The 25263-nt window shown below is 37.0% G+C and overlaps 1 protein-coding gene across 1 annotated transcript; it reads right to left on the reverse strand.

Moving 5' to 3' along the window:
* Positions 1-6794: 6794 nt before the first annotated feature.
* LOC132092779 (ubiquitin-conjugating enzyme E2 J1-like) lies at positions 6795-25244 on the reverse strand. Its single transcript, XM_059499169.1, has 8 exons — positions 25046-25244; positions 23529-23602; positions 23218-23349; positions 10263-10347; positions 9880-9985; positions 8271-8400; positions 7577-7696; positions 6795-7287 (listed from the first exon to the last, which is right to left on the reverse strand). Exons 1-8 carry the CDS (start codon positions 25074-25076, stop codon positions 7015-7017), a joined length of 951 nt encoding a protein of 316 aa, XP_059355152.1. The 5' UTR covers positions 25077-25244; the 3' UTR covers positions 6795-7014.
* Positions 25245-25263: the final 19 nt, after the last annotated feature.

Consider the following 25263-nt stretch of genomic DNA (forward strand, 5'->3'; position numbering starts at 1 on the left):
TATGACGTTGCTAAAAAAAAAAAAAATTATTTGGTGTAATGCAATGTGTTTAAGCGGTTTAAAAAAACACATTATTTTTCATATACAATACATTATTGTTTCTCCTCTATGCCATGGCTTTCAGAAACGTGTTGATTTTTACAATGCTCATCATTCAGAAAAAGCTAAATGTGCTTTGATTGGCCAGTTATCCAGGGCATTGTGATTGGCAGAATGCCTCAAGCTTGTGACGGAAATGTTAAGCCCCTCATCATACGGTGATGCCGTCTCCCAGCAGGACGAGACTCAGTCCAGCTGCTCTGCTTGTGCACATCCCATCATCGGTTCTCTTTTAGCAGTTCAGTCAATGTTAGGGTGGCCATATGCGCCATTCATACAGGACACGTCCCAGACAGGATTTTATATTGCCTAAAACATCCAAAGCAGTTTGACCAATAACATGCAGGTATTATTCATAATTGACCAATTATGGGGCTGGGTGTGAGAAGGTGAGAACTACAGGGAATGATCAAAGCGATGTGAAGCAAAGCACGTCTTTGTTCGGTAGTTTGACTTGAATCGTTGCTGCACACCGCTCAAAAAAAGACACCAAAGTAGGTTTGCGAGAGTGAATCGTAAGCAATGGGAGCTGTCTGCTCTGCTCTCTATAGCTCGTGAATGTCGCACAATCTGGATATTTTAGGTAATATTAAAATCCTGGCCAGGACGTGTCCCGAATGAACGGCGCATGTGGCCAGCCTAGTCAATGTACTGTTAGGAGTAACTGAATAACTCTGGATTTTGGACTATTTTACGTCAGAGGGAGTTTCAGGCACATTTATAAACCGAATAACTTAAAGTGCCGCTATTATGCCTTTTCGACTATTACCTTTCATGCACTGTGTCATGTTGCTGTAATGTAGCTGTATGTGAACATAAACTATATGCAAAGTTATGAAGCTGAAAGTGCATGAAAGTTATTACCTGTCAAAAAAAAAAAAAAAAAAAAAGAGTCGGCATGCAATCGCTGAAACGAGTCGTCAGGAATTTGAATCTTATTCTGTTACAGCTTTATGTCACAAAGTAACACATTTGCATCCGCCCACATTTTAGGTCGCCAACTTGTCTGCCCAAAAACACAGTAAAATTTGTATGTGGTAAACATCATTTCGAAAAGACGCTGTATCTTACGCTCATAATTCCCACAAACTTGTCAACACTTGAAAATTACCACTGAGAAATGTCCTGCTCCATTCGTGCTTGTGAATCAGTCTCTTGTCGATCAGCCAGTTCAACCATTTCATCATCAGACGACAATCCATACAATCTCCAGGGCTGTCATTCTGTCATGGCAATTGACATTTTGTTTCCGTGACGCGCTGTACGCGATAGACCAATCCAGAGCCGTAGTGAGATCTCTCTACAGCTCTGGACCAATCGCAGCAGTGAAGGCTCACGGAGAGGAGGGGTTTAGAGAGACTGATTCTTTGAACTGCTTCGCAAAAGTTGTTTATGAATCATTTAGAAATTATATAAAATTACATTTATTTTCTGAGAAAACTGTTTTTGTCCCTGCATGCATGTAAACCTGTTTTATGAGACTCATAAAATAATTTTGGTAATATTGTTTTATTACCTTAAAAATGGCATAATAGGGGCACTTTAAGTAATTTGTGGATTAGTGTGTACTGGAGACGCAAACTGTTTCTAACAATTCAGTTTGATTTGGTGAACTGGTTCAGCCGGTTCACTGAGAAGATCCGGTTAAATAGAATGATTCGTTTGTGATCCGGACATCACAAGACGAGACAAAACCAATAAAACCCATTACAAACAAGGCATTTGCTGCATTCAGTGGGGACATAATTACTGATTACAATGACTTATACTGTGTTTTTACAAGTTGCGTATCGCTCTGCGTAAACATAAAACCATGCCTACATTTATGATCGAGAAACAACAGACAAACAAATCCTATTTCTGCTATTGGATGACCAACTCAATAAAAGTGCAGCCGTTGTGCCAGCGTCTCCACAACATGACTGCAGTGGCAACAGCGAGAAAAAAAAGTCATGCTTTCTTTGTAGAAATTTGTAGAAATGTTCACAACTTTCAGAAGAAATTACAAAAAAGACCAAATCTTCTTCAGTGCATGTCCATTGTAAGATACACTGCTAAAACACAAATTAAAGTCGTAAAAAAAGGTTATTTTCTAACAGTTCAACAAGCCAGTTGTGCCATGGAAACACCCACTTATGGGTGGAGTCATGAAAATATTACAATGCAAATATTCCTAAGGGTCTTAAAATGTGCTTTATTTGGGGGCAAAATATGAGCCTTGACATGTTTTGTAACTTTCACCATGGTATTTTTCTCAAATATTCAGTGGTGATGATGATGATGAACAACTGATAAAACAAGTTAGCCAGTTTACATTGGTTCATAAAACGTACATTATTTGAAAGCTGTGCAGCATAAATATGATATAAATAATCCAAATGTCCTGGAGCACATGTTCAAAAGATAAAAAAATGTCTGAGAAGCTAGAACATATTCTGAAATTGTAGTGAGATATTGTAGTGTAGCCTAGTCTCCAAAGTAAAAGGAGAATATCAATTTATTAATATTAATTGCATTATAAATTGTATTTCATACAATAAAAAATAAGAAATTAATGCATGAGAAATAGCCTTCAATCAGTATGATTTGACAATATGTGTGACCCTGGAGCACAAAAGCAGTCTTAAGTCACTAGGGTATATTTCTAGCAATAGCCAAAAATACATGAGGTCATGCATGGGTCAAAATTATTGATTTTTGTCTTTTATGCCAAAAATCATTAGGATATTAAGTAAAGATCATGTTCCATGAAGATATTTTGTAAACTTCCTACCGTGAATATATCAAAACTTAAGTTTTGATTAGTAATATGCATTGCTAAGAATTCATTTGGAAGGCGAGTTTTCTCAGTATTTATTTATTTTATTTTATTTTATTTATTTTTTTGCTCCCTCAGATTCCAGAGTTGTCGATATGATATGTCTGATCCTAATAAACCATAGATCAATGGAAAGATAATTAATTCAGATTTCAGATGATATATATATATATATATATAAATTACACACACACAAAAGTGACTTGAAAAGTGAAACTTCAAAAGAACATCTCAGCACTTCAATGCAATCTCATACAAATACAGACTCATGTGCTCATGAGCACAACTATTATTCACCAATCAACCTTCAGATTTTGAGGCAAAAATAACTAATTGCAATAAACGTTTAGTATTTTGTATGCACAGTATGTATTTAGTATTTCAAATAAAGCAATTTATTATTAAAAATAATATTTATAGAAATATTATAATTTTGATTTTTATCACAAGCCATTCTAAAACAACACATAGTAGTTTGACATTCAATCTATCCTTTTCTCTAAAATATTAGTTCATATTAGTCAATCAGATGTGTTTGTTTCCACATTGTTAGTGAATTTCTCAGATTCAGTTTTAAAAGTTGTTTCTAATTTTTGTAGTCTTGACTGCAAAAAAATAAATAAAAGAAGAAGACAGATTGACCTTTTAAACCCATAAACTGCCTACTAAATTATCTATTTTGGCAGTTTTCTTGGCAGAATTTAAACTATAAAGCAACTACAGATTTTGATTTATGAAAAACCAAAAATAAAAAAGGACACATAAAAGATACCATTATTTTGCCAGCACAGACAGTAATTAGAAATGTATCAAAGTCGATCACAACTTAAAAAAAAACACAATAATTTTTATAATTAGACGTTTTACTCAAAGATATGTAGTTACTGCAGTTAAGTATTTAGCAACAACAATAAAAAGATGCTAATAATAATTTTACATGGCTTCGTCTCGAGGTTTCCCACTTTCTGTTAAAACTGAAATAAGTTGAAAGAGTGTGACACTTACGTTCCTCGTTTATGTTGTACAGATGTTCTCCTGAGGTTGCGTTTCATCTTCCCGCACTGACTGCACATACTCGCGCACAACAGCAGAACAACAGCCATCAGAAAGTGAGACATCGCGAAGGAAAGACGAGACAATCATCCGCGCTGGAGCGCAGCTCCCCACTGGGCAAAGTTACGTCCAGTGGACGTCGTTTTATGTCTTTGCAGACGTTGAAAAGACGTCCACTGAGGAGCCAGAATGAAAGTTTTTAGGACGTCTTTTTTCGACGTCTTCTGTACGTCCGATTTAGACGTTCACAGAACCTCCTTACAAGGTTAAAAACTAGTTCAAAAGTGGTCAGCGGAAATATTTCAACATCATTTAAGGTTCATTTAAGCATAATTTATACTGTTTCTGGACCAAATCAACACTCTCAGGATTTATTTTTAGATTTAGTTATTTCAATGTAATTTCCAGACACTGTGTTTGTCCTAAAATCAAGAAAATAAAAAAAATCTTTATGAAATAATGAAATAACTGACGATTGAGCATGTGGTAAAATCAACTGCAAATCAAAGACATTAAATCTCTGAAGATCTCAGCAGAGGAGGATCAAACATCTCCACAAACAGCTTCACTCATTAGATTGACTTTATTTCTGTCAGACATCTAGAGAAGCTCTTATTGAGAGTTAACAGAGGTTTAAATGTTGATATTTGATTCATTTGAAGTCACCATTGTGGTGGACAGTGTTTGGTTCATGTTTTAACATGCTCAATCGTCAGTTATTTCATAAAGATTATTTTATTTTCTTGATTTTAGGACAAACACAGTGTCTGGAAATTACATTCAAATAACATGACTCTAAATCTAACGCATCCTGAGAGTGTTGATTTGGTCCAGAAACAGTATAAATGATGTCTAAATGAACCTTAAATTATGTTGAAAATATGTTTATGGGCCACTTTTGAACCAGTTTTTAACCTTGTAAGGAGGTTCTGTGAACGTCTAAATCAGACGTACAGAAGACGTCAAAAAAACTTTCATTCTGGCTCCTCAGTGGATGTCTTTTCAACGTCAGCAAAGACATAAAAAGACGTCCACTGGACGTAACTTTGCACAGTGGGTCGTCTTGTCTTCCAGTCAGCGCTGGTTCGGGATTCATTTCAGAAACGCCCCACAAACCAAAAAGAGCCAACAAATGTCGACATTGTTAGTCTAGCTTACTGGAAGAGGTTCTGAATGACTGGCTACCAGGTTTATATTTTTTAAGTTACTGTCTACATTAGCCTATGTGATCATGAAGCAATGCAATCTAAAAGCTTAAATGCTTCTAACTGGTTTGCAGACTAATGTAAATTATAATATAAATTAATTTTCTAATAAAAGAACACTTTTAATTTTAAAATGGAAAGTTGTAGAGGATAGTGAAGGAAACGCACCCAACAATGCATTAAAGCATCCCATGATGCATCATGAAGTTTGTCTAGCAAATTATATCCAGAGTTATCAGATATAGACATTTTGTTTTACATTTTTTATCAGAATATTATCTCCACACTACAATTTGTGTTATTCCATTTCGATGACAATACTGTTATTCTCAAAATGCCCCAAATTAAATGCCTTATATGTTGATATATAAATTATTTAGCACAATTTTACACAAAATTATTTATCTGGGATAAATGCACAAACATACAATACTACATTTTTCTTGTGCCGTAGTGCTTCTCTGTTACTCTGCTCTCTAGACATGGCTGCACCCTTCAGCGGAAGTCTATAGGATTTATTATACATGTTCAGGTAACACTATGATAAGTTACACATGTATCAGCGCACCATGCCACACAATTTAGTGTACCCTTCATATCGATAATGTACATGCTGCAGGAACAAAATTCATGTTTAATATTATTATATCACTGTGCAAATTCCTCTACAAGTGAAAAGATCACACAGTTATGGCTGAATCTGGTTTATTTCATTAATTGTCCATTTAAACATCAATCTAAACAAACTACAGGTTGTTGTTGCTTAGGAATTAAAAACTAATTATGTATTAGTTGTCTACCCACACAAGGACGACATCGATTATGTCTACAGCAGTGATTCATGTATATAATGTAGCTATATTTAAATTCCAGAGTTTTAAGATATGTACTGGTAAAAAATAAAAACACTATAAATCGCAACTGGTTAGATGTTTTCTAAAAAAATTAGCAATCATTCATTCACAGACATCACCATTTCTCTATGTGCATTTTTTTTTACGGTTTAGAATATTACAACCATGCCTATATTATTATAGCATTTTTAAAGTATGTAAATATTTAATTGTAAAAATTGGAAACAGTCTGCAGTTTCAACAGGCTTACTTTTTTTTTTTTGTTCGTTTCAGTCTAAGACCAAATTTTGTACATTTGTGTTTGTAACAATAGTTTTTTTTATTATCATTAATGAATTATTTGGGAAATATTATATAAACAATATATTAATCTTGAGGAAACCACTTGTAAAACATGTCTTGGTCAGATTTCACCCCGAAGTGAAAACATGAACATTATGCCTGAATACTTATTTCATGCAAAAAAATATCATTACAGTAATGTGTCCAGAACCGCTGCTTTTTAAAAAAATTTAATCTTCTTATATTAAAAGTCAGTACAATAATGATGCATAAATATCACAATGCATAAATACTTCACAGTTAAAATAGTATATTTATAATTACACTATTAAGAACACATTACAGTAATAATAGGAATATATATTTTTGAGTGTAATAACTGTCATGAAAGTAACAATACAATGCAAAAAAAAAAAAAAAAAAAAAACTTAAATGGTCCAAAAAAAAAGTCTTCACTGTCTTCTTGTAAAATATAAATAAGCATTTTTTTTATTTTGCGGGGTGAAATCAGACCCGGACATGTTCACGACAAGCCTATTGGCCCCTTCAGGTTTTGTTCTACAAATACATCCAGAAATCCTTCTGAAGACAAAGCTCTGTCCAGGAAGGACCAACACATATCCTGTCCTAACAGACCGAGGGTGATCTGGATCTGAACGTGGGCTGAAGGACAGCGCTGGTTTTCAGGTGCTGCAGGAGGAGTTCATAGCTCGTAATCAAACTTATACTCGTGGGCCAAATAGATTCTGCGGAAAATGAGTGCCGCTAGAGCGAGTGTGAGGAGGACGATGAGGACGGCCGAGCCCGTGTGACTGGTGTCCTGCGGAGGGAGTGGAGCAGCGGGGGATGCTGTGAACGCTGGGTATCTTGGGGACTGGATCTGGTTCTGCGAGCGCCGTTGACGTGGACTCGGAGCCGCTGGAACGGATGGACCCTCGCTTGATGCCTGAGGAGCCACAGATGATGATGATTCAGTCTAGATCAGAAGAAAGAGACCGAAGCTGATTATAGAGGAGCTGAGAGCAGATGAAAAAGGGAAAATGACTTGACTTACAGCCAAGTATGGTGACCCATACACGGAATTCATTCTCTGCATTTATCCCATCCAAAGTGCACACGCATGACTTCCCCCGATGTGTGTAGCATTGAAACACAATGCCACACACAATCCTTACGATTTCACACTACAGCTCTGGAGTCGAAGTCACCAGTTTCATCATCAATATTTCCCAACCCTCCCCAAAGGCAGAATGAGTGTTTCGCACCTGCTCAGCGGATGCCGTGTCTTCAGTGTCTCTCTCTGCTATAGCTGAGCTCTCGCTGTCACTCGAAGCCACTGCCGCCGCTGAGCTGCCACTGTCTGCAGCCGATGAGCTGGAATCAGCCTGAGGACCCAGATTTTTCTCAATAATGTCATATGCTTAACTGCCATGAAAACTGTCACAGTGCAAAACTCTAAATCTCTAATGGTCCTATAATGGCACTACAGACAGCCGCTCAAGAAATCTGGCCCCCAACACTATTGGAGGAGAGCTGAACTGGATGATGATATCATCAATGAACTGACTTTAACTTGCAAAAGTTAATGTACTTGTATGAATATCAGTGTGTGGTTTGGATGTGTGTGCTGAGAAATTTGTGTGTGTGAGAATTCTTTTTTTTTTAACGCTTAAAAGTATGCTGTCTCTAATCATGACAGAACAAATAACAGATTTTTTTGGGATAAAATCCTGAAAATGAATTCATTTTAAGTAATTCTGATCAGGACTGATGCTGCGGGGGGAAAAAGTCAGTAGAAAAAAATATTAATATATTATTTTATGATTAGACACAAGGGTTAATCAAGCCCTTGTTAATCAACAAGTATTGCGATTCTACCTATTCACCGGTGATTTCTTGCCTCAATTATCTTTATGAACGAATCATATATTTGATGTTTTGATCATAAATGAGTCTGACCTTAAAGTTGATCTGCTGTGCCAGTCTGTGTGCCTGAGGGTCAACAGGTCGGAGGTCACTGTCAGGAGAGAGCGCTTGTAGAGCGGAGCGCATACAGCTGCCGCACGCGTCACAGCAGAAATCAAGAGACCTACGACACAATCACAATGAAAATAGCACACAATCCCAGCCAGAGTACATCTGACCTTTCACAAACACCTGTGTGGAGCAGGACCTGTTAAATGGCACACAATTAAACATTATTTGTGATAGTAATTACATTTCTCACTCTTTGGATATGTCTTGGACAGTCTAACACAACATGTTAGCTAGCAGAAAAGAAACCTAAAATTCTGAACGTAAATCACATTTCTAATCCGTCTCTCTGCTGTGCAGTGAGTTGCTTCTCACTTCCAGCAGTAAATCATCATATTAGACTGATTTCTGAAGATCATGTGACACTGAAGACTGGAGGAATGATGTTGAAATTACAGCTGCACATCACAGAAATAAATTACATTTAACAGTATATTCAAATAGAAAGCAGTTGTATTTTTGGAAATGAACTCAGTCTTGGTTAGCATTAGAGACAAGTATTTAAAAACTTGTAATGATTCCACACTTTTGACAGCTAGTGTAGAAGAGAACCTAGAGGAGTGTCTCAGAGGCCTGCGGTCACCGGGTGTCTGTCATGTGCTGGTGCGTGTGATGGACTGGATGTTTAATCAGCATGTGTTGATTGGACATACGGCACCGAGAACAACTATCTGTCATTCATCTCTTTCGGTCTAGAAATGTATTGTTGTCTTTTGAAAGGACACAGCATGTCCACACAAGCTAAAATGAGGCTTCAGATGGACTTGATAATGACTTGTCTCCAGTGCAGTTAGTTGTTATTTCACTAAAGTGCTACATCTAAACTCAAAACATCAAAAAAACAAATCCTGTGCAAGACATTCACCCTTTCATTCCATCACAACGCTCTCTCTCTCTCTCTCTCTCTCTCACACACACACACACACACACACACACACACTAATGACAATACCATGCTACATTATATACTTACACCATGAAAGGATCTAATTTGCCTATTTATAAAAAAATAAATGTTCAATGCAACTTGTATAGTAAAAATGATACTTCATTAAAAAAAGTAATTGTTGTCTGTTTTTCTCTAAAGGAGGATGATATTTACATTACTTTTATTTATATAACAACAGATTGTAATAAATTGATAATATTACAGCAGATGACAAAAAAAAAACAGTAAAAACCGGTTAATTGGATAACTGTAAGTTACTTTACCATTATTGGTGAAAAAAACTGAATGGTTTAAAATGACTTATTTGACTTATTAAAATATTATATATTTTTATGAATTAATATTAATACTAATATTATTAATTACTAATTACTAATAATATTAATATTAGTAAAAACTGTAAAAGGACATCTCTGTGACATTTTTTCTTCTCTTTTCCATTTGCTATTTATTTATTACTGTATTTTTTATGTGTCGTGTGGGTTGCATCAATGGAGTTTTGTCTGTGTGTGTGATGCAGTCTATACAAGTATCAACAATGTTTTATTAGATGAATGTAACAGATAAAAAAGATGGGCATCTTACTTTTTAGCAAGAGCTCTTCTCTCCTCAGGAGTGTAATCCAGAGATCCTATGGCTCCTTCCCCTTTAGTTGGCATGAATCCAATAATCGCTATCAAGGCTGTCCGAACTTACACACAAACACAGAGAGAAACATACAGCTTAATGCTGGATAACAGAGAGATGTACAGAATCAACACTGGACAAGATGCAAACCTCTGTACACAACAGTGTAATATGTGTCACACGGCAACAAGTGGATTAATGTCATGTTGAGAACATGTCTGGGTCATATTATATTTTGCATTTAGAAAAAAAATAAGATTATATTAAATCAATGTTTAAAAAAAATCAAATATTCAGAGTTTTTCAGAGGTGGTAAAAACACTATTTAGGGAGATACCCACTACTCCATGACGGCTGCCATGTCTCTGGATGGTGACCGGAGATGCTCAGACAGATCTTCTTTCCAACTTCAAACCTTCCATTGGGCTAAAGATGAGAGCAAGTTTTGTATTAATTAAAAGGGAAACAGAGAAGGACAACAGAAAAAAAATTATAAGGGAAAGAGGAAGTCAGCATGACAAGAGGGACACTTATAAGCCATGACAGAAAAAACGCTTTCCAAAAATCATCATCTAAGGATCTGCAAAACATACATACTCTCAATAGAAACTAGTCACTGGTTTGCCTGAACCAAGGTTATTAAAGTTAAAGTTTTTATTTCCATTAACTAGAATGAAAACAAAAATTTGCAAAAGAAACAAAAACTGAATCTAGAAAAATGTTTTACACCACAAACTGAATTTTATTTTGAATAAAGTTGGATTGAAAAGGTCTGGGTTTTATTTTTTACTGTCATTGTATTCTATTAAATCCAAGTTGCTGAATAATTAATGCTCTGAGTGGTGGAAATTGCAATCGTGTACTGGTAAATGAAGATTTACAGTTATAATGTGTTGTTATTGAACTTTCACCTTTAAAATTAATTGACATTATTTTGAGTGATGCATTTTAAACATAAAATCCCACTTATACACAATAAAGCTGATATAAGACCCTTGTATAAAAAAGAGGCAAGTCCACCAGTAAAGTTTTATTCTAGGAGGTGTTTACATTTGTACGGTACAAGCTGGTCGGGGTTAGTTCGGTAGTAGTCAAACAACACAACTTTTGTGGTGCTTCTGCTTGAATGAAGAGCAGTTGGCGTTCCTTCCAAATAGGCTGTGAATACTGTGAATGCTCGAGCCACTGGAGAGATTGAGTTTACAGAATGGCTAATTAATATAAACATGGGCTGGAGTTGTGTGGATTTTTTTCCCCTAATCAGCTGACATTCTGACGGCACCCATTCACTGCGGATCCATTGGTGAGCAAGTGATGCAATGCTACATTTCTACAACTGTGTTCTGAAGAAGAAAAACCTCATCTACATCTTTCATGGCCTGAGGGCAAAAAAATTGTCAACAAATGTTTAGATCCAGAACTATTTCTTTAAGGCATTAAGATATTTCCACACATTAACAGTTAAGATTTCTGATTTGCGGCTACAAGATCTTTTAAACTTGGTTTATACTTATAAATCCTGAAAATACATTTCTGTAGATTCAGCAGACATCTTACTTAAAACTGACAAATAAATAAATAAAAAGGACTGCACTCCCAGCCAGGAAGGTTATTGTTCTAAGAATGTTACGAGAACATTTCATGTTCTGGGAATGTTTTCAGCAGCAAGTTTATTTTAGATCCCAGAATGTTCTACTAACAGGTAGGATAACATTCTCTAAAAACATTCTAAAAATGTTTATTAATAACATTGTTAGAACACTTTCCCCTAACATTATATGTAAGTTTTAAGAGAGAAACTTTCCAGTGGATATTGGATGTGAACTCAAATGTTGCTCAGATATCAAATGTTGGTTGGGAGTAAAAACCCAACATTTTCCAGCTTCATTAAATAGCTCCAAAATCAGTATTTCCAACTTCACTTATTATAAACCAGGTTGACTATTTCTGTCATACACAGATTCACAGAGGTTTAGATGTTGATGTCTGTTTAAAAGTAATAGTTTAGTTTAGTTTGTCACCATAATGGTGATCAGTGTTGGCTTTAGCTGGGCAATTTGAGGAGTGTTTTTCTCTAGCTATGTTTGTTATGATAAAAACAGCAAGAGAACATGTGGTTAGATAACGCTGTTTGCTTGCTGATGATTAAGACATCATGACATAGCAGTCTGATTTCATCCAGTCTAATCTATGGTATTAGTTGCACATTATTTATTAAAAAAACCTCAATGGTTCAACAGATTGAGACCCAGCAGAGTTTTAATCAGATAATTTAAAGGATTTTAAAAAATATGCATTGTCAGACAAACATCAAGATTCAGTGCATTAATCTCAACAATGGTGACATGGTTCATGCTGCAATGTATTCTGGGTGCATCATCCAAGATTACCACAATGCATTGCGGCATGAAGCATGTCACCATTGTTGAGACTCATACATTGATTATTGATCTCTGTGTGAAAACGTTTATTTAAAAAGTACAGACAGAATTACAGATTACTCGATGAAACCTTCTGGATCTTATGCTGATGAAACATATTTATTAGTGTCACTAATATGAAATGAATAGCATAGATTTAGACCCATGAGAGAAGTTTATCAGCTTATTACATTATGAAGTCTGTAGCATCAGCAAGTAGCCAACATACCGGATCACATTTTTCTCTCACTGATGCCATAAACATAGTTAAAGCAGGCAAATGAAAACTAACATTGTAAAGTTTGAGTCATACTGCCTAACTACTGATCATCATAATGGTGATGTCAAACCAAACTATTATTTTCAATAAAACATCAACAGCTAAACCTATGTCTATCTCAATAAGAACTTTTTTAAATGTTTGATAGAATTGAAGTAAATCGTGTTTATAATAAGTGAAACTGATAATGTTGTTTTTGGAGTTATTTACACTGGAGCTTGTGTAACCCGGGTGATCCAGGCTACCAGTAAAAGAGTTAAAAGATATGTAAAAAATATGGGAAAATTAAAAAAATGAGAATAAGAGAGAAAAGCTTTAGAAAAGTGCTTTAGAAGAGAAAGTGTTTCGTCCTATCATTGATTGCGCTGCATTGATTGACACTCCAACGAGCCAATGGTAGCAGCGCACTGAGACGGCACCAGCGACACTGCCACTCTCAGAGATATCGAGAGAGAGCGAGTGAGTCAGACGAAGCATGTGCACCGAGTGATTCCCAGATACTCCGTATAAAAAGATCGTTATTGATAGAGAAAACTTGAATGCAATCAAAAGATTACATTTCTGAGCGAACTTTGAAGAGCTGACACTGAAGTGAGAATAAAGGCTAAATGTACATACAAGGAGCACACAAGCACCGCAAATTATCTTCTTAATTCTTTTTTGTGAAATTCTTGCCTTGGCGAGTTGTTTTTTTTTTTATATATTGATTTGACGCTCTACAAGAAAACTTGGGGTGGCAGTGGAACCATCGGCATCATCTTCCTTGCCTGGCGGACTGCTAGTGGCTAATAGTCTGCACTCCTTACCTCCGAAGCGCAATGTCCAGATACCAGTAGTGCTGAAGAATGAGACGCAGACTGATTTAATAATCCCTCCAAGAGCAGTACTGGCCGAAGAACATGCCATCCAGCATGTGACCGAAGGTAGACACCCCATGAGTATCCCTGGTTGCAAAGCTGCGAATCTTTCACAAGACAAGGTTGTTCCTGACTTCGGTGACTCTCCCTTATCATGTGAATGGAACGAGCGGATAACAGATCTAGTGAACTCCATGCCAGATGTTTTTGCACTGCATGAGTTAGATTACGGCCACACTGATAAGGTGAAACACCGGATCAATCTTAATGACAAGACACCATTCAAGCAGCATTCTAGACCTATCCACCCGCAAGATGTGGATGCAGTAAGAAGACACCTGAAAGAGCTCCTCGATGCTGGTGTCATAAGACCATCTGAATCCCAATTCGCTTCCCCAATAGTAGTCGTGAGGAAGAAAAACAATGATGTTGCTTTGTGTATCGACTTCAGGAAGTTGAATTCCCAAACCATAAAGGATGCATACGCTCTGCCGAATCTGGAAGAAGCCTTTTCTGTTTTAACTGGATTCAAGTGGTTGAAATTCAAATTTTTCAAAAACTCAACGGTACACTGTGGGCAAATTCACTACCCTTTCGGGATGTTCGTGGATGAAAACATCCACTAAATTAAACTGCTGTAAAAATGTATCAGATAAATATTTTTTTCATTTTTTTTTGCATAAATCTGTTAATCAACCTCAGTCCTGATCAAAACTACCATTTTTTTTTTAAAAATTCCAAGATTTTATCTTTTTAATTACCAAGTTCATAAATGATGTCACTGATTTGGGAAAAAAACACAAAATTACATATTTTCAATATAAAAAGTGATTGTGGACTGGATTTTTTTTTACCTTTTATCACAGTCTTGGGCATGTCAAAGATTAGTAACAAGATTGGCTTTGATGCATTGTTAGTTTTTGTGCAGCATTAGATTTAAATTTTTTCTCCCTAATTTGCTGTTGGTGGCTGTTTTTTCCCCATTGACTTCCATTATAACGACATTTTTTGATTGCAAAGCCATGACACCATATAATCATGCATTCTTGATTGTTTGTGGTTTTCACTTTTGGGAAGAGGTAAAAAAATGTATTTTTACAGTTGATCACTAGGTGGGACCATTAACCCTTTAAATAGGCCTGTGCAAAAAAAGGCTTGGTTTCTGGCTTGTATATGGAGTTATATGGAGTATAACAGCAAATTATAGTGTTTGTGTGTGTGTGAGATTCTTGATTGTTGGTGGTTTTTCCCTGTTGGGAAGTGGTAACATTTGTTATTTTTTACAGTTGATCACTAGGTGGGACCATTAACCCTTTAAATAGGCCTGTGCAAAAAAAGGCTTGGTTTCTGGCTTGTATATGGAGTTATATGGAGTATAACAGCAAATTATAGTGTTTGTGTGTGTGTGAGATTCTTGATTGTTGGTGGTTTTTCCCTGTTGGGAAGTGGTAAAATTTGTTATTTTTTACAGTTGATCACTAGGTGGGACCATTAACCCTTTAGATAGGCCTGTGCAAAAAAAGGCATAGTTTCTGGCTTGTATGGAGTTATATGGAGTATAATAGCAAATTATAGTGTTTGTGTGTGTGATAGAGAGAGAGAGAGAGAGAAAGAGAAGGTGTGAGAGAGACCTTTGTGCACTCACCTTGATGTACAGTATTTGAAAAAATCAAAATATGCACCTCATGCTCTCAGAACTACATGGAGTAAACAATAAAAAAAGAAGTGTGTTTATGCACCTGCTTCCTTTTGATGGTGAAAAGTACAGATGGCCTACAAGTCAAATGCTCCTCTTTTCTTGATGGTAAAGCCAGTTTAAAACCTTAAAATCCTGTAAAAAAAAATGTACTTCGCATCAGATTTATGAACAATGTATTATGAACCAAAATGCAATACCAACTTCAAATAAGCTGCAGCTCGCTGGAGGGGTCACGCTACATAATCATTTCTAAAACTTTGGTACAAGTCAAGCCCTTTCTCGTGTTGCTTGCTGCTCTTCTCACCATTAAATATCCAGCACGATGGCATGCAAGTGTTTAAATCCACGTACTTTGCTTTTGTTTAGTCTATTTGCTTGTTAAGTCTGACGTCATGTAGCTGCGCTTCCGTGTCCAAACGCTCTATCAGTCACCACGAGATAACAACAAAAGGTGCTAATATAAACTCACAATGTGATAGAAAACTAGCGAAAAAGTTATAATATTAACCTTTAACTCCATACCGAAGTACCAGATAGCCAAACAATGAAAATATATATATAAAAAAAATATCTAAAAATTATTTGTGTTTGGGACGCTGTGAGCACGGAGACTGTAGTGTATATCGTAAGTTTGAAAGCATTTAATTTAAATTATCAATATGAATATACAGTGCTCATAAACGGCTGCTGAGGTCATATTCTCAAGTGAAGCGAGTTGAGGCCTGGACCCGGAAACAGCGCTTCTTACGTAATCACTTAACAGCCGAATACTTTCACCACCATTAAAAGGCAGCAGGTGCATAAATACACTTTTGTTTACTCCATGTAGTTCTAAGAGCTGAGGTGTACATTGTGATTTTCTGAAATACATTAAGGTAAGTGTGCAAAGGTCTCTCTCACACACACTCTCTCTCTCTTTCTCACACACACACATACACACTCAATATAATATGCTGTTATACTCCATATAGCTTCATATACAAGTCAGAAACTAAGCTTTTTTTGCACAGGCCTATCTAAATGGTTAATGGTCCCACCTAGTGATCAACTGTAAAAATAGCAAATGTTACCTCTTCCCAACAGGGAAAACCACCAACAATCAAGAATCTCACACACACACAAACACTATAATTTGCTGTTATACTCCATATAACTCCATATACAAGCCAGAAACTAAGCCTTTTTTTGCACAGGCCTATCTAAAGGGTTAATGGTCCCACCTAGTGATCAACTGTAAAATTAACAAATTTTACCTCTTCCCAAAAGGGAAAACCACAAACAATCAAGAATGCATGATTACATGGTGTCATGGCTTTGCAATCAAAAAATGTCATTATAATGGAAGTCAATGGGGCAAAAACAGCCACCAACAACAACGGACAGCAACCCGCTCACCTATATTTTGACATCTGCAAAGCTTGACGCGACCAGTTATAGGTGGCTGTCCAGCCTGTCGACGTTTAACTTCAAGATTCAGTATCGGGCAGGCAAGCGAAACCTGGATGCAGATGCACTCTCGAGACGCCCTCATGACAGGCCTTTGGATGACTTTGTCTCTCAAAAAGAGTGTGAAAGAATCAAGCAATTCACCCTTCACCATTTAGCAGAATCAGATCAACCAACGATACTGCCAGCAGCGGTGAAAGCTCTCTGCGAAAGACACCAAGTGTATCAGAGCTGTACTGATCCTGACATGTCCTACTCTCAGCCTACCGTGTTTGAGTCATTGTCTCTCGGCGTTGGTGTAATACCCCAAGATTTCCAGCAAGAGGACGCCCATGGTCTTCCAGTTCTTCCCCGAATGTCTGAAGAGGAGCTGAAGGAACACCAACGAGCTGATCCAGAACTCAAGGTAGTTATCAAATATCTCGAGTCTGGTAAGAAACCAGTTGGGAAAGTAGAACCTGCGGAAGTCGCCTCATGGCTAAGAGAGTGGAGCAGATTTGAGTTCAAGAATGGAGTGTTATTTAGAAGGAGGCAAGATCAAGGAAGTGTTCTATATCAGTTGGCGTTACCCATGGATCTCCGTGAGATAGTGCTAACGAGCTTGCACAATGACATGGGGCATCTAGGGATCAAGAGAACCCTGGACCTCGCTAGATCCCGATTCTACTGGCCAAAGATGGCGACGACTTTGGAAGAGAAGATAAAGACCTGTGAGCACTGTGTGAGGCGGAAGACTCCTCCTGAGCGAGCTGCACCCCTGGTGAATATAGTGACAAGCGGACCCCTTGAGTTAGTCTGCATGGACTTTGTCACTTGAACCTGATCTGAGTGGTACAAAAGATATTCTAGTGATCACCGATCATTTCACCAGGTACGCTGTGACGATACTCACCAGAAACCAGAAAGCTGAGACCGTGGCCAAATGCCTTTGGGATAACTTCCTAGTCCATTACAGGTTGCCGGATAAACTCCACAGTGATCAGGGGCCTGACTTTGAGTCAAAACTGATTAAGGAGCTGTGCGCCATAGTAGAAATATGTCAAGTGAAAACGACACCTTATCACCCACGCGGCAACCCTGTGGAGTGTTTTAACAGGACACTGCTTCAAATGTTGGGGACCCTGGATGATAAGGGGAAAACCTGCTGGAAGAGTTTTGTGAAGCCATTGGTCCACGTGTACAACTGTACTAGTCATGACTCAACAGGAATCTCACCATACGAGTTAATGTTCGGGAGGCAATCCCGGCTACCAGTCGATCTGGCCTTTGGATTACCTGCTGATAAGTCATCCCAGTCTCACTCGAGTTATGTGAGGAATTTGAAGGATCAACTGAAGGAGAGCTACAGGGTAGCAAGAGAGAATGCTGCAAAGGTAGCTGTGCGCAATAAGCGGAGGTTTGATGAGAGAGTGGTCGCTTCATTTCTTGAGGTTGGTGATCGTGTTCTGGTGAGGAATGTCAGACTAAGAGGAAAGAATAAGTTGGCAGATAAGTGGGAGAAAGAAGTTTACGTTGTGATCAAGAAAGCTGGTGACTTACCAGTCTATACTGTTCGACCTGAGGGCAAGGGTGGGCCGCTCCACACACTCCACCACGATTTGCTACTACCCTGTGGATTTCTGCAAGAGGAAGACAGAACTGAGTCAGTAAGACAGAAGAAACCCTACAAGCGCAGAACTCGAGCAAACCCTGGTTCAGGAGAGTCTGAAAGCGAATTACAGAATTCTTAATCTGAAAATGACTTAGCAAGTTACACGCCTCGTTCCAACCATAGACCTGAGGATCAGTCAAAAACTGTGGTTACATCAGAAGTTTCTCCTGAAATGAGAACTGCAATTAGTACAGACCTCAGGCTTTCTACCTCAGCAGAGTCACACGAAAACCTACCTGATGATGAAGACGGATGTCTGTGTAATGAACCTGAGAAAAAGAGATTGCAGTTGACAGACTCTACTGGATCTGATGTCTTAAGTGACATGCCTGTGCAGAGTGTACAGCAGGACCAGGAGTCTGATAAACCCCCATCTGGGACTCTCAATGGAGAAGATGAAAGGAATGATGGCTTTACACAGAACGGTGTCCCCGAGACCGCTTAATGGAGATCGGCCAGAGTCTGGCAGATGTCCCTAGATGTTCACAAAGGCATTGGGAACCACCAAGAAGGCTACAGTACTCCACGTTGGGTAATCCCCTTTCTCTGCTTGTGCAGTCATTACTGCAGGGGCTCAGTGCAGCTCTCACGGTGTCATTGGGGGAGCCCTCTTCTCTTGGAGATAATCCTCAGAAATGTGTAGTGAGAATCCTACGGCAGTGACTTTGCAGCCTAAAGGATGCTGCGGGACCAGCATATCCTCAAAGCGGGGAGAGTGTAACCCGGGTGATCCAGGCTACCAGTAAAAGAGTTAAAAGATATGTATAAAATATGGGAAAATTAAAAAAAACGAGAATAAGAGAGAAAAGCGAGTGCTTTAGAAGAGAAAAAGTGTTCCGTCCTATCATTGATAGGTATTTTTTTTATATATTGATTTGATGCTCTACAAGAAAACTTGAAGTCTCAACGGCAAATCAGTAATATAATATTAGCCTTCATATAGGCTGCTTATGCATAGTGTGTGAGCTAGTGCTAATTTGCACGTTGGGCTAAAGCTAATCACATGTGAAGATGCAAACGAGTCAATGAAGAGTTACAATGTCGTGTATAAGTGTCAGGATATTGAGTAAATATGTTGTTGAGGTGAGTACATGATGTTTGTTGATGAAAGTGTTTAAATTGAAGATTAATTATTGTTCTGCATTGTGTTTTGCAAGGTTTTCTTTTCCTTTCATGTGTTTTTTTCTGAGAAACTGATCACCGTCCTGGACACGTGAGACGCATATGAGCGTATGTAAATGCGGAGCCACCCACGGAGACAATTTGCTTGTTGAACTTGATCTTGAATTCATCGGAACTGGTATGAGAATTTTTTTCCTTTTGTTTTTGGACAAACAGGACTTTTTTTCCCTCGAGTCTTGAATGGTGAGACATTTGATTCTGAACTGAACGATTCTAAAGAGTCAGCAAGTCTTTTGATCGGAGTCAATTGATTCTGAACTGAATGATTCTAAAGAGTCAACAAGTCTTTTGATTTGAGTCATCTGATTCTGAACTGACATTAACTGAATCATATCCAGTGAATCTTAACTATTTGATCCATTTGGCTGAAAATACTGTTACATCCTGAAGGGGAAGAATAATTTGAATTATTGAGTTGTAATATTTTGTTCTGAAAACATTGTTTTTTATTTTATTTTATTGGGTTATAAACAAACAGACTCTGTGGAGTTTTCCAATAAGTTTATTTTATGATTTCATTTTCATACAAAGTGTATGTATAATTGTTCTCAATTGGGTTGATCTGTTTGAGTTGATGAGTCCAACTTCCTAAATTTCAGAGAATAGAATTGATTATATGCATTGTCATACATTGAATGTTGTCAAATTACAATATTGAGATTTACATACTCCGGACAAACGGCAATTCAGAAAATTTTCAGTGAATGCTCCTCTCTCCAGTAGCCGCACCTTACCTTCTGATCAGTTGGCCCATATCTAACCATATTGAACCCTATGCCAGTGTGACACATCAGACTTTGCACCTATTACACGCTACACTTGACATCAAACAAAGGTTGGGGTTTTCACTTTCAACCAAAAATTGACTTTTGCAATGTAAGCAATGCAAGTCCACATCTAGTGTGATGGGAAGCTTTATTAGAATGTTATAAGATAATGTTCTAACAATGTTATCAATACACATTTGTTAACCTATCTTCTAGTAGAACATTCTGGGGACTAAAATAAAACTTGCAGCTGAAAACATGTTTTTGAACATGAAAAACTCCTAGGTGGCATCTTACTTTTGTGTAAAGAGCAACATAAACAAAATTTAAACAAATGACCACTAACTTGTTTAAAAGTCAAATAAAGTGAAAAAGGAGGATACAAAGAAAGCTTAAAAGAGAAATGAGGGATGTTGTAAAAGATTCCTTTAAGATTTCAAGAGAACCATTAACTTGATGAACCCCCAATAATTTTTTGTAAATATATACAAAACAAAGCCATTTTTGTTTTGTTTTTAATGAACATTTAATGAGTATGTTACAAAAAATACTCTTGGATTTAGATCAGTAATTTAGGTAACGAGCACTAATGACTACATAAAACTGGATAACTTTCATATTACTTACTGAAACAAACAGTTAAGGAGGGACATATCAAAGGACTTTTAATAGCCAACAGGCTTTAGTTCATATAACCCATGACTGCAGCTGCAGGTGATATCAAGGGAAGGGACATTTTCATTCTAGAGAGCATTTAATTGGAGGGGAAAAATTTTTTAATGCAGGGGGGCCAATCATGACTTTTTGGTTTGTTTCCGTCAGAAGAAATGTCAAATTGTATTATAAATATAAAAATAACTCAGTGGCTATTTCTTGCAGTTCATTCATCACAATGGAAATGGAAGGTAAAAGGGATTGTTTAGGGAAAAGGGAAAATTTCTGTCATCATTTACTCATCCTCATGTTGTTTTGAACCTTTATGAGTCTCTTTCCTCTCTTAAACACAAAGGAAGAGATCCTGAAGAATGTTGGTAATCAAACAGTTGACAGAAGCCATTGACTATTTTTGGGTGAACTATCCCTTTAAGTTCATTGAACCTTTGTTTAAATGAATCAACTCACAACAGTCTCAACTCACCATAATCACACCACACTGGTCACAATCCATGCAAGAGGACGACACAAAAAAAATGGGTGCTGTCTATATACTAAGCTTGCTGCGTTACTAGTGTTACACAGTATCAGGCCATACACCAAAGACATTCCTTCCCCACTGTGGTTCCACCCCCACTGTCATTTGCTTTTTTACAGAACTAAAAAAAACGGTTTAGTTCCATTGATGATGGTAAACTAAAAGCGTCTGCTCTGCTCCATAAAGCACGAGCTGCAGAGCCGCAGCACAGCGAAGCAGGAGTCAGACTTCACTTTTCAGGTGAAAAAGAGAAGAGAGAAAGAGTCCAAAGCCCCGATCATCCCCGGTGTTACCAGGAAAACTGGTATTCAAAGATACTGTAGATTCATCAGCATAGAAAAACATAGTAATTTAATAGATGTTCAAGTATCGTTAATGAAACCATTAATTGACAATTCATCATAATTGTTGTTTTAAAGATGTGTAAGCTGACACCATTGAGCATATTACTCACTTTGCAAAAAAGCTGACCAAAGCACTTTATGATATGGTCTAGCACAATGCTTTTAGAATGAATAAAATATGGGGGTAAAAACACCCTGATGAATTTGTCTTATATTTTTTTTAAATGATACAGTTACACAATATCACATAAGCATGCATGCTTTTTTTCTCCCCAAATATCTGCATGATTGTAAATTTGATAATGATTTTATTCAGCAGTTCATTAAACAAGTTAATACTGTGAGTTACATCTTAAACATAAAATCCCCCCCCCCCCCCCCAAAGAAAATAGTTTCAAACAAAGCCACATCATAACCATTGTGTGTCTCCAAAGCAACACACAGTAGTTTCACTAGCTTCATTTCTGAATGAATCAGCTTTTTGAAGGAATTGATTGAATTAATTACTGAACACCGTCATCAAGACAAGTGACTTTCTGAGGCCTACTGGCGGTTTGAGTTTCATATTTAAATCATGAAATGGTGGAAATTTTGATTCTTTTCAGATTTGTTCATTTCCAGTTCGTTCACCAAAATGATTCGTTCAGATTCGTTCACTGATTCTTTCAGTGACCTTTTCTTCATATTACACAAAATATGCCAGCATAGTGAAAAAGAGTGTCTTATATGTTATGTCTTAAATCAGCGAATGTATTCACTTGTTACAAAAACTGATTTGGCTTCATTAAAATGCGTGCATAATCGCATTCAGTAAATAAAGTCTAAATAAGTTGTTCAGATGAACAAAGCACAAGGTTTTCTTGCATAATTAACATTAATTATTTGGTCAGACAGTTAATATATTGTATATTTACATTAATAAATTGGGGATTAAACGTAGAGTTATTTCTGTATGCCAAATATGAAAACATTTGCTTGAAAACGATATGAAAATATGAAAACAAACGTATGTGCACAGTGCCTCTAACTGCGCTTTGCATTTTGTGAGATTGACATGCTAAATGGCCAGCTGACCCAATTTACTCTCATTCATTTCGCTCCCTCACATCTCATACTTGAAGGCTATTGGCTCGAGGTTGAGTAACTCTTTGACAGGATGAAACAGTTCAGGTTCGCAGGACCAGCCAAACTATGAAAAAAAGTGCTACTTATAGTCCGGAAAATACGGTAATTGAATGAATTGAATGATTAAATGTAAGAATATGACAAAAAAAAAGAAAGAAATTGCTCTTAATCGTTTAACAGTAAAATGCCCCTGTATATCTGTTCAGGGTGGCAAATGTCGCAAGTTAATTGCTGTCACTGCTGTGAACTGACAAATACTCCGTCTAGTTATGGTTATCCAGTGTAGGATGTGAGTGTAGGCATTAGAAGCTGAGCTGGTTTAAGCGGTCTTACAGTGAGCAGAATGATGCTGGGGGGCTTCATGGGGTATTCAGGGGGCAGCACAATCCTCCCGTGATACACTCCACCATCAAAATCAGAGTCTGGAGGTCCTCGAACGGAGAAGTGCCACTCAAACAGGTTATCCTGAAGGACACAGGACACTCATGTTAGACACTTGGTGAGGAGAATAAAATCAACATGATGAAAACTAGTTCAAACTGATCACGCTTTACAAAAATACAAATTAGTGTCGTTAATAAGACTGTAATAAAAATACTAATGTTAAAGGATGATAATAAAACTAGGCATTAGCAGTGTCTTACCTCCAGTGGCTGAGCGTGATAATGTTCTGTGGGCTCCCGGAGCTCTGCTGCCTCTTTCATAAGCCTCTTCACAGCTAAAAACATTAAAAACACACTCATCTGTCCTTGAACTGTGCTCTTATGTCAATATCTGCAACACATATTCAATATTCTGACTGGCCTCTGAATGGACTGGTGACTCGAGTGTCTATGTATTACAGTAGAGCTGTACTAGATTTGTTCATATATTAGCCTTTCTCGAAATCACGAGAAGACAAACCAGAATAATTAATTAGGGGTGTTTGCGAAGCCACAGTATTTCAAACTAAAATACACACATTCAATTTTGTGCGTAACCCATACTGATTGCACTGCACACACGAATGATTTCTCAAATCAAACGTACTATCACTTCTCTAAAAAAACAAAAGGGAAAACCCCACACCATATGCTAGAGAGACTAAAGGGTGGACTTTTTTTTTACTTGGGATAGCAACCACTCGACATCCAAACCATGCAAAAGCCCAAATAACTGGAAAAACAAGGCCTATAACGAATTACTCAGACTAAAATTATTGAAACAATGCTGCACTAAAAGAAAAAAACAATACAAATATGAAACAATAAATATATCTTAGCAAAAGGCACTAGTCTAAATAAAACAGAAATGAAATAGTACACACAATGCAGTGTTTAACTGATTAATCTCTGATAATAAAAAAAAAAAAACTAGATAAAAAATATATATATGTGGGTAGCACATCATCATGTCACTTGAAATATTAGTTTGGCAAATGGAGTTTATGATAATATTAATACATTATTTTTTTTAGCTTATTTTACTTATTCAAGGTTATTTTGAATCCACATCCTCAGATGATGCTAACCCTGAATCAACAACAGAACTAACAAATATTGCTACAAGTGTGACTGCATCATATAATAATTATTAATAATATTAATAATGTTCATCATCTGGCTGACTACGTCTTGTATTAATTTTTCTAAAAATCCTGTCATACGTGCACAAACTGACAGTCACCACTTATAAGCTATTACTAAATATTGTAGAAACAATTTTCTGTAAAGTTGCTTTGTAACGATTTGTATTGTAAAAAGCGCTATACGAATAAACGCGAATGAATTGAATTGAATTTATGGTTTACTTATTTTTGTACAATTTCGGGTAAAACGATTAATAAAGCAAAGCACAAATTAACATTTCTGTACAATGACTGTCTCAAGGTTTGCTGGTTTCATCAAAACACTACTGTAGTGAACATATACCATGATATTTGACGATTATCATATTCATATCATAGTATTTCAATGGCATGAGACTTTGTTCGATCACAGAATCAGGACTAACAATAACAAACAGTCAGACAGCTTACATGAATGAGCTCTGACTGAGGCTAATCATGACATTTACAGAGTTTAAGAGTGAATAGCCTCATATAGAGCTCATAACTCATGAAACTAAAGGTGTGACTGATTTAATGTAGATGTATACAAAAGACGCGATGACACAACGTTACCTGGACTCTTCAAGTTATATTTGCTCTCCATGTCTGAAGAAAGCTCAAGCCGGGCTGCTATCTTCTCTATCGTTAGAGGTTATGTGGTGATTTCGGACAGGTGTTTATCTAGAGCCGTAATCCTGACGTGGCAGTACTGAAGTTTTCCCCACTGTCGAGACCAATTTTATCAAAAGTCACACGAAAAAAAATGAAAACAGGAAGTAAAGTGACACTTT

Source organism: Carassius carassius, chromosome 18 (assembly GCF_963082965.1).
Source record: "Carassius carassius chromosome 18, fCarCar2.1, whole genome shotgun sequence".
Taxonomy (NCBI): domain Eukaryota; kingdom Metazoa; phylum Chordata; class Actinopteri; order Cypriniformes; family Cyprinidae; genus Carassius; species Carassius carassius.

Excerpts from the sequence above, each read along its gene's own strand:
- LOC132092779 (XM_059499169.1), bottom strand. The coding sequence starts at position 25,076 with ATGGAGAGCAAATATAACTTGAAGAGTCCAG. Across the intron at positions 23,603-25,045 it reads ATATAACTTGAAGAGTCCAG|CTGTGAAGAGGCTTATGAAA; the intron begins GTAACGTTGTGT and ends TAATGTTTTTAG. Across the intron at positions 9,986-10,262 it reads ATGGCAGCCGTCATGGAGTA|TTCGGACAGCCTTGATAGCG; the intron begins GTGGGTATCTCC and ends TTTGTGTGTAAG.